The 15,852-nt window shown below is 41.1% G+C and overlaps 1 protein-coding gene across 16 annotated transcripts in view; it reads left to right on the forward strand.

The window, feature by feature from the left end:
• The window catches only part of HERC1 (HECT and RLD domain containing E3 ubiquitin protein ligase family member 1), a 175,427-nt gene that overhangs the window by 157,997 nt on the left and 1,578 nt on the right, over nt 1-15,852 (forward strand). For all 16 annotated transcript variants that reach the window (XM_023532512.1, XM_023532511.1, XM_023532510.1 and 13 more), the window contains 11 exons: nt 422-544; nt 1,587-1,689; nt 3,278-3,447; nt 4,790-4,928; nt 6,882-7,051; nt 8,123-8,292; nt 8,575-8,740; nt 9,551-9,627; nt 10,415-10,667; nt 11,043-11,195; nt 13,809-14,114. In XM_023532512.1, coding sequence (XP_023388280.1) covers nt 422-544; nt 1,587-1,689; nt 3,278-3,447; nt 4,790-4,928; nt 6,882-7,051; nt 8,123-8,292; nt 8,575-8,740; nt 9,551-9,627; nt 10,415-10,667; nt 11,043-11,195; nt 13,809-14,114 — 1,830 coding nt within the window. The remainder of the gene's footprint in view (nt 1-421; nt 545-1,586; nt 1,690-3,277; nt 3,448-4,789; nt 4,929-6,881; nt 7,052-8,122; nt 8,293-8,574; nt 8,741-9,550; nt 9,628-10,414; nt 10,668-11,042; nt 11,196-13,808; nt 14,115-15,852) is intronic.

Genomic DNA, 15,852 nt, shown 5'->3' on the forward strand with positions numbered 1-15,852 from the left:
TAGCTACTGCTCTTAAGTAGTAGTTGTCCCTGTCCTCAATGTACACATTGAGACTATCTCTTAGCAAGGAAATAAGATATTTTTATCTTTTTTATATCATTCCTTAGACTTCTCTGGTATGAATAAGTATTTTTGAGTCATATGTGCTTTTCCCCTGTTTTCTATGCTCTCTGGTTCTGAGTTAGCCGTAGATAATGAAGGATTTCACTTTGAAGAGAAAAGTTATTTTTTTATTTGTGGACATTGGAATTATTTCTTGTTGACACATTTTGGTTAAAAAACGTAGAAGGCCTTGAAACCAATAAAAGTCTTTGGAAAAATAACCAGGCTTTTCATTGAAGTAGGTAAAAGGTCCCAGAAACAGGAGTATGTGTTTTAGGTATTATAGTTTGCCTTACTGAACACTCTGTTATTTCTCCAGGTGGCTTGTGGCTTAAACCACACTTTGGCAGTGTCAGCAGATGGCTCCATGGTGTGGGCTTTTGGTGATGGGGACTATGGAAAACTAGGCTTAGGAAATTCCACTGCAAAATCTTCACCTCAGGTCAGTATTGTCTTTAATCTAGGATTTCAGACAACATGGTTTTTGTCTGTCAGTACCACTTTTTAGTTGGAGATAATTTACCTTTAACATTTTTGGTAATCCATAATGAAGTTTAGAAGCTTCTGTTGCTTATTCTTATATGTTCAGCATTCTAGATTTTGATTTCAAATAAGCCATTAATAGCTAAACTGGATATAAAATTTCTGCAAGGATAAGTGTCTGTCTCTACATGGGCTGAGCACTGCAGGACTATCTTCTGTGTAAAGAAGAAATAGTTATAAACATATCTCCAGGGTGTCAAATGATGACCAACTTTTTGTAACCCTCTGCTTATTGCTGCCATTTCAGCATATTATTACCACTGAATTATACAGGTATGCACCTCCTTTTAAAAAAACAGAAAGGAAATCTGAGTGCATAAAAAATTAAGTTAGAAGCTGTTATTCACATTATAGAAGGTTTCTTGGCTCTGCAGAAGACTTTTTATACAATATTTTAGGTATGTGTTCCTAACATATTTAACAAGCAGCATGATTTACAAATACTCAATTTATAGTCAACTGCAGATTCACCATCATATATAGCCTGTGACATGTTGAAAGTTAGACTGGTGAATATTCAGCTAAATTTACAAAGCCAGGAAGCCTCTCTGAGAAACAGATAAATCAGTTACTATGACTTTTGAAAGCAGAAAAAGTCTAACTGGGAGCAACCCCTTTTTACATGATCTTCAGTGGTCTTTAAAAGGCCACAGGACTCTCTGTTTTCTGTTGCCCAGAAGAATGCTTCCACTTCACGTGAGGTCCTAGGGATTTTAGTCAAATGCTCCTGCACAGAACACGGATAAGTTCCCCCAAATTCAGGTAGTTTGCAGAGCAGCATGGGAAAATATTATTTAGGAGTATGAATTTGGGTGGAAACAGGTCAGTAACTATTAGTATCTTTATTGGAAGATAATCTTTGAGTTTATACATCTCATTAGGCAAATTCAAGAGGTTTTTCTTTTCCTTTTTGAAGTGTGCCTTACACTTTTATTTTACAGAAAGTCGATGTCCTTTGTGGAATTGGAATAAAAAAGGTTGCTTGTGGAACTCAGTTTTCTGTTGCATTGACCAAAGATGGTCATGTGTATACCTTTGGCCAAGGTAAGGCATTTTCTAAACATTACATTGCTTGCTTTGTGTACTCATGTATTATAGAAGCATTTGCCTTTCAGTTTTATAGAAAGTGCTCTAAATTTGAGTCATTTTTTGTTCTGGGTGATGAGTGGACACTATGAACTTCATTCGGTTCAGAGGAACTTTTCTGTTCCTCTCTGTGACCTTTGTCAGAAAGATACTCTCCTCTCCATTGATGGCCCCCCATGCCAGAGCCTTCCCTCTTGCTAGAAGAGTTCCTACAGAGGTCCTTCCCCTCTTCCTTTCTGTTGCCTCCACCGTGCTGTCACAGACATAGTCTTGACCACCAGAGCGCCTCTGGATCCTACCTCACTCCCTAGTCCTTTCAGGAACTGGTGGTTTAGGTCTTAGGAATTTATAGGCATTCAGGGTTCAAATCTTGAGTAGGTTCCTAATCCAGATATCCACAGTGGAATTCTCTGGCAACATACTCATCTTCTTAAGTGTAACTTCTTGGCAAGTTGGTAGTGATTGAGCGGTATGTGAGGCAGATGAGAGGAAGAGGAAGAAGTAAACCCTGATTGAAGTTTCTAGTTTAGGAAGAACATTGGTGCCATTGACTGAGGACAGGATGCTGATTTGAGTCATATTGAATTTGGGCCATATATTGTGTGTGTGTGTGTGTACGTGTGTGTACGTGTGTACACGTGCATGCATGTGTGTGTGTGCTTGTGTGTACGCATGCATTCGTATGGAGATGTCCAGCAAATTATTGGGGATTTAGATCCAGAATTCCAGAGAGATAATGGAGATAGAGGTTTGCATAATGTGTAATGATGGTAATTAAAGCCGTATTAATAGGCTTTAAGAAATCCAAGGAGAGAGTATAGAATGAAAAAAGGAGGATAGAACTCTAGGGAATGTGAGCACAAGAAGAGGACTCAGAAGAGTTGGCTTGAAAGGAGTGGAGAGAGAGAGGTAGCCAGTGAACTAGGAGGGGAAGGAGGAGCTGAAGGTTTATCAGAAGGTTTCGTGGGGCTCTGTGGGCTGGAGCCTGGGAAAAAGGCTATTGAAATAGGCAGTTAGGGGCTACTCGTGGCTTTTTAGAGTACAGTTTCAGTGCAGTAGTGAAAGTGGAAGATAGGCTGTAGTAGGTGACCAAGCCAGACAGTCCTAGAAGACATGGAGAAACTGGGGCTGGCCTGCACTCTGTAGAGGTTTGGCAGCAAAGGGAAGGGAAGAGGTTGGCTGGAAGTTTAAGGACAACACAGGTAGAATGACATCTTTTTTTAGAATGTAAGAACTTTAGGGCCTTTGTGAACTATGTACCAGTCCTCAAATATGAGGGTACTGGAGGTGCCTCTTGCTTTGAAATAAGCTACTAATTTTAGATTTAATTTTATTTATTTTTATAAATAAGGAGCCTGTGAAATTTTACAAAGAAATAGTTTTAAACTTTTTGTTCACTCAGAATCCAGTATACCTTACCAGAATAGCAGCTTTTGCTCAGTAAGTTATATATGTCATTGCTGTTCCACCATAAAAGTCAATGACTCATTAGGAAACATAAAAGGACTATGCTGTGCCATCCATCAGTTTCCCCTGCTATTTTCAGATCGCTTGATAGGCCTGCCAGAAGGGCGTGCTCGCAATCACAATCGACCACAACAAATCCCTGTCCTGGCTGGAGTGGTCATCGAAGATGTGGCAGTTGGAGCTGAACACACACTTGCTTTGGCATCAACTGGAGATGTATATGCCTGGGGAAGCAATTCAGAAGGACAGGTGAATATTTATCTTGCTTGCTGCTCTCATATTGTAGAAATCTGACAACAGTTCTTATTTGGGAAAGGACTAAGCTAGGAAACTCATGATATCACAGTGTCTCAAGCACATCACTTTGCCATGGGACTGATTGTTTTATGTGTCCAGTTGTGCATATCTCTCTTGATTGTGGCCAAGTAGGTATTATCCCATGAGTTAAAAAAAATCACAGAAAAGTGATTAAGGAAATTAACTGAGTGTAAGTATGTGTCTATAAACACTGATAGGCGCCTGACTCATAGTAAGCACCGCTTTATAAGTATTTGCTACTCTTTTCACCATCATCAATAATATGTGAGATTAGGTCCCAGGAGCATTCGTTGATCTGGAAAATGGAAAGAATAAAACAATGATACTTTTATATTTTATAATATGACAGTATACAAAGTATATTTGTGTTTGTGCAAGAAGTCCTGTCACTCCCATTACACAGAGGAGTAAAAGGTTGAGAAAAGACTCAAGGTTGATGTGTTTAGCCTACCCTGTATATGGAAGAGGGAGGGACTTTGGTGACAGATATCTGAGATGCTTGCTACTGCGGTGGCTTTCAGTCCCACATCCTCTTCCTCTAAAAATCTTCTCTGGGTCTGGCTGCCCCAGAGCAGGTACAGGTACTCAGGGCTCCTCAAGTTCCAGGTTCAGTATTATCCATTGTAGCCTCATTTTGGCCCTGTTGTCTCATCACTATCTTAACAGATGAGGAAACTGCTCATCATTAGGGTTGCACATTGTCTTAATGAGAGGAGAATTGATGACGAGGGTACCTTTGGGAGGTCCCTGACAGGGCCTTGACATGGTCCTCCTTACTGATGTTGAGGTGCTTAGCTGCTGAAACACTGGGTGTCCTAGTCAGATGCTAAGAACAGAGATCTAGGGAAGATAATCTGCTTCTGTGTATGTTTTTATAATTGCTTATTTATTGTTACACAGGCAATCCATGTTGAAAATCAAGAAATCACCATGTTTTAAGTTAAAAGCTCTATAGAACATTCTGATATTTTTTTTAACTTTCTCAGAGTTAATTTCCTCTCCAGAAGTGGAATCCAAGGATGTGTTCAGTCATTAAGACTAATGTGCTAGATTTGCAGCGGCCTTGTTGTAGCTCAGCTTTTAGGAGACTGTCTGATCTGCAAGGACCATTCTGATAGAGAAAATCAGAATTAATTTCATTATTTCAATGCTGTGGCTTGGTACAGATATTAATGTATATATATCTGCTACCATCTAAGACAAATTTCATCATCTTGACTTCCTCTCTTCCTCTTTCTAATTCAATCTGTGTGTATTTGTAATTTATCCTCAGCTTGGCCTAGGCCACACCAATCACGTTCGAGAACCGACCCTGGTAACAGTTTTGCAAGGGAAAAACGTTCGGCAGATCTCAGCTGGCCGCTGCCACAGTGCTGCGTGGACAGCACCGCCTGTACCGCCAAGAGCACCAGGTGAGGGATGAAATATCCATGCTCCTGCAGCTTCTCTTTCAGCAGTACCCCAGCTGCACTGTCTGCTTGCCAGTTTCATACAGCATCCAGACATCATTCTGAAACCATCAAAGCTTCCCCCACACAACCAAAGCACTCTTTGTGCTATCAGCACTGTAAATACTTTCACAGCAGGCAATTCTCCTGCAGAGTTCATTATGAAGCAGTTCCTCTCTGCACCCCCAAAAGAAGAAAACCACTTAGGCAAGCAAAAATTTATAATTTTAGAGCATCAACTAAGAATGTTTTTATATAAAAGTAGTAGTTTTCTAAGGCCTGCTGTTAGTATTAAAGATTAAAAACCCTGAGATTATTTGTCAAATTCTTCACCACAGTTAACCAGTTGAAACATGATTTTGTCTATGCATTGGCACAGCAAAAAACGTTGCCATTTTATTCCAGCATGCAGCAGGACTGATGGGCTGTTCCTACCTCTTTGTTGTTTGATTTGCTTTAAATTTATTGTGAAATTCTTATAGATCTACAAAGTACATTAAGAAAAATTCATATTTGTATACTTAACATCCAGCCATGTACTCCCCCAATTATATCCATCTTCCCTTCCTCAAAATGTAATAATTAGCTTAAGTGTGGCATTTATCATCCTTACGCATATCTTCATATTTGGGCTGTTTCTTTCCTAGGTCCTCAAGTCCTTTCTTTCTACATCCTCTGTTGTCTAAGGCACTAGGATTTCCCTGAAGCAATCTGTGCCTGAGAGCTCAGCATTTTCATCCCTTTGTACTGATCTCTCTACTTCTGAGCCATAGGTCCTTGGAAAAGACTCCTCATAGATATTTTTTCTTAGATACCCTAAGAGAGCAAGGTGGGACTGCAAGTAGATTCCAAATAAGCAGGAGATGGTTTCTGGTTAACAGAATTCAGAATGAGTACTGCTGCCCGTGCACTGACAATTTCAGACGCTCAGGGGCCTCTGCAGCTTCCAGAGGAATTTCGCTTCCACTTCAGGACAGAGGCTACACAGTGTTATGGTTAAAGGGTCAAACTCTGCAAGCACTTGCCTGGGTTGAATCCTGGCTCCTCCACTTATGAGCTGAGTGAACTTGAGATTCAGTTTTCTTGTCTATAAAATAAGGGTAATAACAGCCCCTATTTTAAAGAGCAAAGGAAGAAATGAACCAATTCCTACAAAGCACTTAGAATAGTGCCAGGCACATAGAAGTACTCAATAAATGTTAACTTTTATTAACAGTAGTAAATTCTTCTGGGAATTGAGCTGTACAAATTTTTGTTTATAGAAAACTCAAATAAGTTGAGTATTTTGTTTTTACAAAACTCCTTTGTGCATTTTTATAAGAGAAGAACTGTGCATGTAATCCTTTTCTTTACTTCTTCAGAGCTCTTGTTCTTGCAGTAAAAAGCTTTCATGAATCATGCAACCATTCCTTTCATCTGTCATGGTCACTTTCTGTCAGATCCCTAGTAAGTGTGGGAGGCGGCTCTGCTAAGTTGCCGATTTGCATTCTCTAGAACTGCCTACCTGGTCTTGGCCCACAGCTTGTGTTGTTCTGAAGATGACAATTATGGATTATGAAAGGAAGAATTTGGGCTTTTCTGTTTTGGTTTTTGTTTTTGTGAAGGAACTGTTTAAGTCTCATAGTTAAATGGGAAACTAAATTAAAGGAGAAAAAAAAACAAGTTTCCATAATGATAAATAAATAAGATATTTTAAAAACCAACACAGGTGCATCAAAAAAATAAGATGAATTGGTGGATAGAGGAATTGATAAATATGTGATAAAGCAAATATAGCAAAATATTAATTGGGGAATTTAAGTGGTGAGAATGGATGTTCATTGTGCACTTTACTTCTCTGTGTTTGAAATTTTTCCAAATATTGAAAATGCACGCAATGCATTTTCCTTTATAAGTGTCCATTTGCTTTCTGGGCAGGTGTCTCAGTACCTCTGCAGCTGGGCCTGCCCGATGCAGTGCCCCCTCAGTACGGGGCGCTGAGGGAGGTGAGCATCCACACCGCGAGGGCCAGGCTCCGGCTGCTTTACCACTTCTCGGACCTCATGTACTCGTCCTGGAGGTTGCTGAACCTCAGCCCCAACAACCAGGTAACGTGCTGACTTGGGAAACAGTGCCTGTGATGTGCTCACCAGGTCTGGGACTTTTTTCAACCTTCAGAAAATTCTTTCATGGCTAATACTTTTCCACTACACCCGAGAGATGTAGAAAAGGCAACAATTCTGTTTCCTTTTTATTGTTGGTTTAGTGACAGTCCAGATATTGGTAACCATGCTACTGGACACAAAGTGGTCTTCCTTCTGTGTTTTGATTTGTCCAAACCTTGAGGAAGTATGAATATAAGCATAAATTTTCTGTAAAGTCCATTATGTGATTTTAAAACTTAAACATTTAAAGCTATTAGTACCAGTCAAAGTTGTTATATAAATGAGTCCACAGCATTTAGGAGACTTCTTGGTCTCCTTACAAATGTGCATTCTAGGTCCTGTGGAAGGGTAAGTGCAGGAGATAAAGTAAATTTGTCTGACTTATGTCTTTATAGAACAGTCTAGTAATTTAGGAAGAAAACATCTGGCTTTGTTTATTTGCTGGTTTAATGTGTAGACACGCCTGCCAAAATGTATATCAGTTTATAAAACTGTTCATCAGAAATCCTTAAGGTAGACAGTCATGGGGCATATGAGAAATTTGACAAATCATTGTTAGAAATAGATAATCAGCCAGATGACAGAATATTATGTGCACTAAATGGTGTCGGTAAACTGTAATTAGAGAAATGTTTAATGATATAAAGTTAGGTGAGAAAAGCAGCAGAAAATTGAATAAGCAGTATGATCTCAGTGTGAAAAATGTATGCCTACACACATGGAAAGAAACTGGAAGGAAATAGATCAAAGTGTTAATGGGGCCATCTCTGTATGGTAGGATTATGGATGATTTCATTTGCATGTATGTGCATGTATCATTTTCTGTATTTTCCAAGTTTTTTTTACATAATCATTTTATCAGAAAAAAATATTTTTTTAAAGTGACTAATAATTACACCCAGGTTTATGCTTTTAAAGTGAATTTCAAAAAGAATTATGCTCTAAAAGTAAAATGTATTATTTATTTTAAGCCTTAGAGAGTATCATTTCTGATAAGCTTACTTTCTGTTACAGAACAGTGCATCTCATTATAACGCCGGAACGTGGGGCATTGTGCAGGGACAGCTTCGGCCTCTGTTAGCACCAAGAGTCTATACCCTCCCGATGGTGCGCTCCATAGGAAAAACCATGGTTCAAGGCAAAAACTATGGACCTCAAATTACAGTAAAGAGGATATCAACCAGGTTAGTGTATGTATGTATGTTTCACTAACTAGCTGGCTTTTTTTTAGATGAACATTATTACTAACTAATTTCTGTGAGCCTTAGCTTCCTCATTTGTAAAGTAGGGTAATAACAGTATTTATATTAGTACTCAGTGCTGTTACCATGGGCCTTGCACACTGTTTGACTATCGTTAAGCTGGCCTGTTCGCTGCTGATGGGAAGATATCTTCAAGTGACCTTTGTGGTGATTTGCGAAGTTGGTGAGAATTGTGTTTTATACAGTTTTCCCTTTCTCTTAAAGAGGACGGAAGTGTAAGCCCATCTTTGTCCAGATAGCAAGACAAGTAGTTAAACTGAATGCTTCAGACCTTCGTCTGCCCTCCAGAGCATGGAAGGTTAAGCTGGTTGGAGAAGGGGCTGATGACGCTGGAGGAGTGTTTGATGACACAATCACAGAGATGTGCCAGGTCTGTTCATTCAGTTTCCTCTACTGAGTTGTCTGCTCAGGCGTTGGCCATTTTACCATTTCCAGTGATTACTCTGTCAGGCATGTTTTTATAAATATAGCAAGGATGCGTTTGTGAGCCCTGCATAAAGTCATGCTGTTAATGATGTATAGGTGAATTATAGTAAGGGTTTGTGAAATGCTTTGTGAAGATACCTTCCTGAATAAATGTTAGTGCTTAGCCATCTACCGATGATTCACCATCTGTTGCTTGTAATACTGGCAGAAGAAATAACAATGACATATTTACTTTATGTAACAGACAAATCCTGGACCACCCATATGCTCCAGTTTATTCTGGTGCTTTTAGAAGTGCCAGGCTCCAGGCGAATTAGAAAAACAAGTCTTAAGAGTTTGGACCAATTCTTATTTTAAGATCTGCAGTGGAAGTTTTGTTTCCAGATCATCTCTGACCCTTCCAGCTTTGCCTGGTGTCGAGATTTTTCTAAAAAATCCTGTGACTAAAATAACACTTAGTAATCAATTATTGAGTCTATTTAAATATACTATATCCTACTCACAGATACCCCAACTCCTGCCCTGAATTGACTTTTTCTTCTTAGTTCTACATACAACAAGATATTTGGTACATTGGGGAGTTCCTAATTTCATTTTAAAGTAAAACTGTAAAAATACTCATAGAGATGGTTGGTTGTCACAGAACATTATAAATTTCTCAAATATTTTCAGTATACTGTTGAATTTAATTGGTTCATTCTCTTAATGCATTTGGTTGTCATTTCTCAAAAAGTTGTTTTTCTTTCCTTTACAGGAACTTGAAACTGGTATCGTTGACCTTCTTATACCCTCTCCCAATGCCACCGCAGAAGTGGGTTACAATAGGGACCGGTAAGGCGGTCAGCAAGTGTTTATTAAATGTCAATAATAACAACAACAACAACAGTAACTCACATTTATCACATTTATTAAGTGCTTACTGTGTGCCAGGCACTGTTCTAAGTGATTTACATGTATTATTCATTGAATCCCCATTCCTAAGGAGTAGAAACTGCTGTTCACAGATAAGAAAACAAAGGCACTTCCATCAGGAATTGGTTTTTAGTGTGGGACCAACTCAGAGATAATACAGAGGGGTAGAGGAAACTCAAACTTGATCATGAAACCTGACTTCTTTTGTGTTTCTGAAGGCCACCATTTTCTGCATCAAAGTTTATTTAAAAGCTTTGATATGCTATCAAATCACAGCACTTAGTATTTGCATTTATATATTATCCTTGTATTTGCCAAATTTTGAATTTTGGATCTTGTGTCATGGACTTGTAAATGGTAAATGAAGTGATTTTAGGAAATTAGGGTATCCTGGAGCAGATAGCTTAAGGACTAAGAGGCCATTCACTTGCACTTTTATGTTTCTTCCAAGAATAATTCAAAATAGGGGCCCTGTGTTGTCCAAAACAGTAGCCGTAGGCCACATGTGGCTGTTGAGTACTCGAATGTGGTTTGAGTGGTTGAAGAACTGAATTTTAAATTTTATTTAATTAATTTAAATAGCCACATAAGGCTAATGACTAACATATTGGTCAACGCAGGTCTAGACTAATGCTATAGCTGTTAGGTAACATTTCTAATAGATGTAAGGAAAGTTTTGCTTGAAATATTTTCTTTAATTCTGCAGGTTCCTTTTTAACCCTTCTGCCTGCATCGATGAACACTTAATGCAATTTAAGTTCTTGGGAATTTTAATGGGGGTTGCCATTCGCACAAAGAAGCCTCTGGACCTCCATTTGGCCCCTCTGGTGTGGAAGCAGCTGTGCTGCGTCCCACTCACCCTGGAAGACCTGGAGGAGGTGGATCTGCTCTATGTGCAGACCCTCAACAGCATTCTTCACATTGAAGACAGTGGGATTACCGAGGAGAGTTTCCATGAGGTAAATTCTGGCCAGCCCATGTTTCTGCTGGTCTTCTGCTTGCTGTCTCGCTGACTCACGCCATGTCCCATTAGCTGCCCTCAGCAGCTCAACTCCAGGAATTGCTGCTACCAGGTAGAGTTGGCTCTAGCACCTAGCTTCTGCTTCTTCCCCTTTCACCAATTCTCAGACCTGGTTTAGGGGGAGAAAGATTCAGCCTCATTTTTAACTACAGCCGGATGAGTCAGCATATTCCTTGCTGATCAAGTGTCCTGATCAGCTATCTCATTTGCTTTGTTTTTATCCTTAAAAATCTTGATGTTGTTACTGTTTTGCTATATTTGTGTGAAATATACTTTTTGTTGTAGTAAAAAAATTTTTTTCTTCTCTTCTTAGATGATTCCTCTTGATTCTTTTGTTGGCCAGAGCGCTGATGGCAAGATGGTTCCCATTATCCCTGGTGGAAATAGTATCCCACTCACATTTTCCAATAGGAAGGAGTATGTGGAGAGGGCCATTGAATACCGACTTCACGAGATGGACCGACAGGTGAGATTACATACTTCGGGGGTACACGTGGATGTTTGTCTTTGTCTCTGAACAAGAATTGACCAGTTACTACCAAATTTTTGCATATTAATTTACTGTATTGATTCATTTGTATCTATATTTCAGCTCCTGTTCAGAGAGTATTCAGGTCATATTTCTTGGCTCCTATCTCCTTACTCAAGACCTTACGTAGGTCAGCACTCCAGTGGAATCGAGGGCAAGCTCTCACCCATGCCTTCAGACCCTGCTCTCTCACTCCTCCTCATCTCTTACTGCTCCCCAACCCATGGTCCCCACTCCAGCTTTGTCAGGGTCCATGTGAAGGAACCCCTGAATGCTGATCTTGCAATCTCACATGAGTGCCTCTTCCCCTCTCCTATTGCAGTCCTTCAAGCCCCAGCTGAGAATGCATCTCCTCCACAGAGCACTTTTCCTCCAGGTTCATAACCTGTAGAGATCTTTTTTGTTACTTAGAAATTCTTCAAGATACCATATACTTCTGTGTTGTAGTTTCAGTAAGAAGCCACAGAGTTTGGGTCTTGTTTTTCTATTAGCTTATAACACATTGAATGAAGAATGTATTTTGTCTGTCTGTCTGTCTATCTGTCTGTCTGTCTGTCTGTCTATCTATCTATCTATGTATCTACGTCCTATATATCCTTATTCTATGCTGACATATAGTAAGCATTTAATAAATGATGAGAGTATGATGAGTGATAATAGAAATGAATATTGTGTCCAAAAATGATTTTTGGGGGGTTATATAATCCTTATAGCCACTTCAGTAATACTTTCTTTGCAGACTGTGTTGGGGTCTTATTGAGAGCTGGACTCAGGCTCTGAGGCTGTGTAATAATTTAAAGTATATATATTCTATACCCTTCACTCCTGGTTCTTTCTTTGATTCTGGCTTTGGACCAAGTCTCGTCAGAAAACTAAGTCCCTCAGTTTAGTAAGGGCGGGTTTCATCAGCAATGCTGTTTACACAGCCAGGGCTTAGGATTTGTTTCTAGTTTATGGCTACTTTTAATCCTTGGAGGGTGAATAACTGACTAAAAATGTATTGATCACCTCCTGCATGCCAGGCATGGTGCCAGGCACCCTCATGTGCAGTTTTTCTCATAGTTACTCTGTGAGATAAGGATTACTGTCACCATTTCACAGATGAGAGCACCGAGTCCAGAGAAATGAAGTGATGTGCCCAGGGTGGAACCAGGCTCCCAAACCAGGTTTAATTGCAGGGCGGGTCTAGGCTCTTCTGCTGGCCCTTCTCCTGAGAGTCAGAGAGTGACACTCCACTCTCTGTCAGTTGTGCTGTGCTCTGCCCTGGCTTTGTCCCTGTTTTTGTAACAAAGCCTTCTTCCTCTTTCACTTCCTCCTCATCTCTTAGAACCCAATGTTCTCATGGCTGTCTCCAGTTGTTCCCCACCCAAGTAGCCAGCCCCATACCATAGCCTCATTTTTTCTCCAGACAGCTTTTGGTTTGTATTCTGCCAGGCATGATATCTTGGGTTTTGGCAGATTTTAGCTAGGATATTCCTTTCAGTATCAGTAGAGACTGCCCTCACTGCCAGTCTCATTCTTTAGCCCAGGCATGATAACCCTGTACCAGTCATAACCCCAGGGCCTTCCCCAAGGTATGGCTTATTTTGAGATTTTGGGGTTTTTTGTTTTTGTTTTTGTTTTTTTTTATGGTAGGTGATTTTGAATTGGCCAAGAGTGAAGGCATATATATGAAACAAACCTTGAAGAGCCATGAGTCTGTGTGTAGGGGATGCACTACTAGCAACCTTGGAGGAATTCTAAACAGCGTGGGCAGCTCCTAGCAGCTTCCCCTCAGCATTCCCCTTCTGGCCTGTTCTCAGCACTGTGCTAAAAGAACAAAAGCAGTATAAACTACCCAGTCATACAGACTTTCATATAATTATTCATTTAAAATTCTCATCACAGTTATGTGAGCAGCAATTATTTGTCTCACTTTTCAGATGAGAAAATTACAATAAAAGAAGTGGTGGAGCTGGGATTTGAAACCTAAGTCTCCTAATTAAATTTTCTGTCTTCTTCTGCCCTACAAAAGGACTCTCCAGTTTTACTTTCTTCTTCATACTTTTCTAACTTTTTTTAAACAATGAACACAAATAATTTTTACCAAAAAAAAAATGACTGTTTTCAAAAGAAAAATATAAATTACAAGAATAAGAGAAGCTAGACACGTTCTCCAAGAGCTTCTTACCCTTCTGAGGAGATGAACTGTCCCACATAGCACACCCTCAGCCCAAGGCTACGTGTGTGGGAGTATGAGTGAGGGAGGTTGGCCCTGGGGAGGGCCCAGCAGGCTGGGATTTTGTGGGGGAGGGAAGGTGGGCTCCTAAATGGGATTGAACTGGGACCAGAAGGAGTATCTGAGTCCCACAAGCAGGGAGAAGCTCTAACAAAGGGTCAGAGGCAAGGAGGGTGGGTCATGCACACGGGCACTTGTGCCTGGAGATCCGAGGGATAAGTAGAGGGTCTGGGGAGCAGATCAGCAGGCAGGACATGCCTAACCCTATTAGGTTCACAGTGGGTGCCCAGTCTCTGCACACACATTGAATGAACAACTTCTCTTGGGAGCAGGTAGCTGCGGTCCGAGAAGGGATGTCGTGGATCATCCCCGTGCCACTGCTGTCCCTCCTCACAGCGAAGCAGCTGGAGCAGATGGTGTGCGGGATGCCTGAGATCTCTGTAGAAGTCTTGAAGAAAGTAGTGCGGTACCGGGAGGTGGATGAGCAGCATCAGCTCGTGCAGTGGTTCTGGCACACGCTGGAGGAGTTCTCCAATGAGGAGCGGGTGCTTTTCATGAGGTTTGTGTCTGGAAGATCTCGACTCCCAGCCAACACTGCTGACATTTCTCAGAGATTTCAAATCATGAAGGTTGATAGGGTAAGTAAGCTATTTTTTTCTTCCTTGGTAATGTCTGTCCTTATTGCTTCCTGTTGCTTGCATGTTGGATAAAACAAACTGTGACCTTCAAGTAGGCCTGCCAATTCCAACTAAATGCTTGGAATTTCCAGATTAAAAAAAAAACATCAAGCAGAAAAACTTGTTCAGAAACATCACATAACTTCAGTGGAAAAAAGTCCTAAATGGATGTACAAGGCACACTACAACCAACAGCCTTTACTAAATCTTGCAGTATCTTCCTGAGTGAAAGCTAAGCTTGTCAGAGGAGTCATCATGTTGCCTCTGCCTCTTATTTCCTACATCTTTTCATTGTGGGACTTGTCACTGGGATGTGGTCTTATTTGTTTGTTTTCAAAAAGATACTAACCATTATCTGGTGCACATGCTCCAGAAGGAACTCGAAGAGGCAGGGAGCAGCAATGCTGTGTTCTACAGCTACTTGTGCAGTGTGCCTCGTGGAGCAGGCAGTGCAGCTTCTCTGCGGCCTGATGAAAGACCCCAGCTGCAGAGCCCCAGCCCAGCTGCCATTTTGACAGATGGCTTAGGAATAAAAAGGCTTAGAGTCTTAAATGCACACTGCTGCCAGAGTCATCTTTCTCAAGCACCCATCTGACCATGTCACTCTCCTCTTTTCAGACCATTCAGGGGCCCCCTGCATTGACTCTAGGATAAATGACGACCACCTTTGCAGCCTTAAACACCTCCACAATCTGGCCTCTGCCCCGCTTTGTGATATAACCTCTTGACACTTACTATGTTCTGGACATAATGGGCTGCTTGCCTTTGTCCCTGACAGACTATGCTGTTTTTAAACTTCTGTGCCTTTGTGCAAGCTGTTCCCTAGCTTTAGTAAGTTCTTCTTTACCACCCGTTCCATCTATACCTGGCAAGCTCTTATTCATCCCTTAAGCCCATCAACAATGTCATCTCCTCCAGGAAGCCCTCCTGGATGTTTTTCTGGGCCCCCTGACCATTTTTGAAGACAGACTTAGAACTCCTTCTCTCCACCTCCTAGACACTTAGTACACTCAATCCCAGCATTAAGTTAGAAGTGTCTGTGTTCCCTCAACACTCCCCCTTCTTCCAATAAGCTGGGCAGTCCTCCAAGCAGGGCCCATGGTGTTTATTCCGGAAGCAGCAAGGACAGTAGGGCCTCTTCACACAAGGGCCCTTCCTGCCAGTTTCAGCAGGTTTCAGTGTCTGCCTTTCTGGTGTTTTTCCAGTAACTACTCCTAGAGGTTGCTGTAGCCAAAGCCATCCCTCCCCCGCTGCCTCCCAAGGCTACCCGCCTGGGCTCCTCTCCTGGGCTAGGCTTGCTGGAGAGTCCACGCACAGGAAAGGCTATGAAAAGAGCCTTTCCATAAATTTTCTCCATGACTTGCCAGAAACTATAAGTTGTAAATCTGTTTTGTTGCTTCAGAGAGAGATGGGGAGGAGGAAATGGTTTATTTCTATTCAGCTCTGGGAAAAAACCCTGCCTTATGTCTGTCTGGAGCTACCCCTGCCATCCCTGGAGTTAATCCACCACTAATCCCCTGCCTGGGGGGTTTCAGTCTCAGAAACTGACCACTGCGGGTCTCTCCTTTGTGACTCTTAGACCATTTCTCCAGTTTCCAAGTCAGAGCCACCTGCTAATATTCTCCTTCACTGTCTTTGCTGGTTTTGGTTTTTCTGTAATTGAGCTTTCTGTGTCATCAGTGGCTCTGGCACAATTGGG

This window comes from Pteropus vampyrus, unplaced genomic scaffold (assembly GCF_000151845.1).
Source record: "Pteropus vampyrus isolate Shadow unplaced genomic scaffold, Pvam_2.0 Scaffold85, whole genome shotgun sequence".
NCBI lineage: Eukaryota > Metazoa > Chordata > Mammalia > Chiroptera > Pteropodidae > Pteropus > Pteropus vampyrus.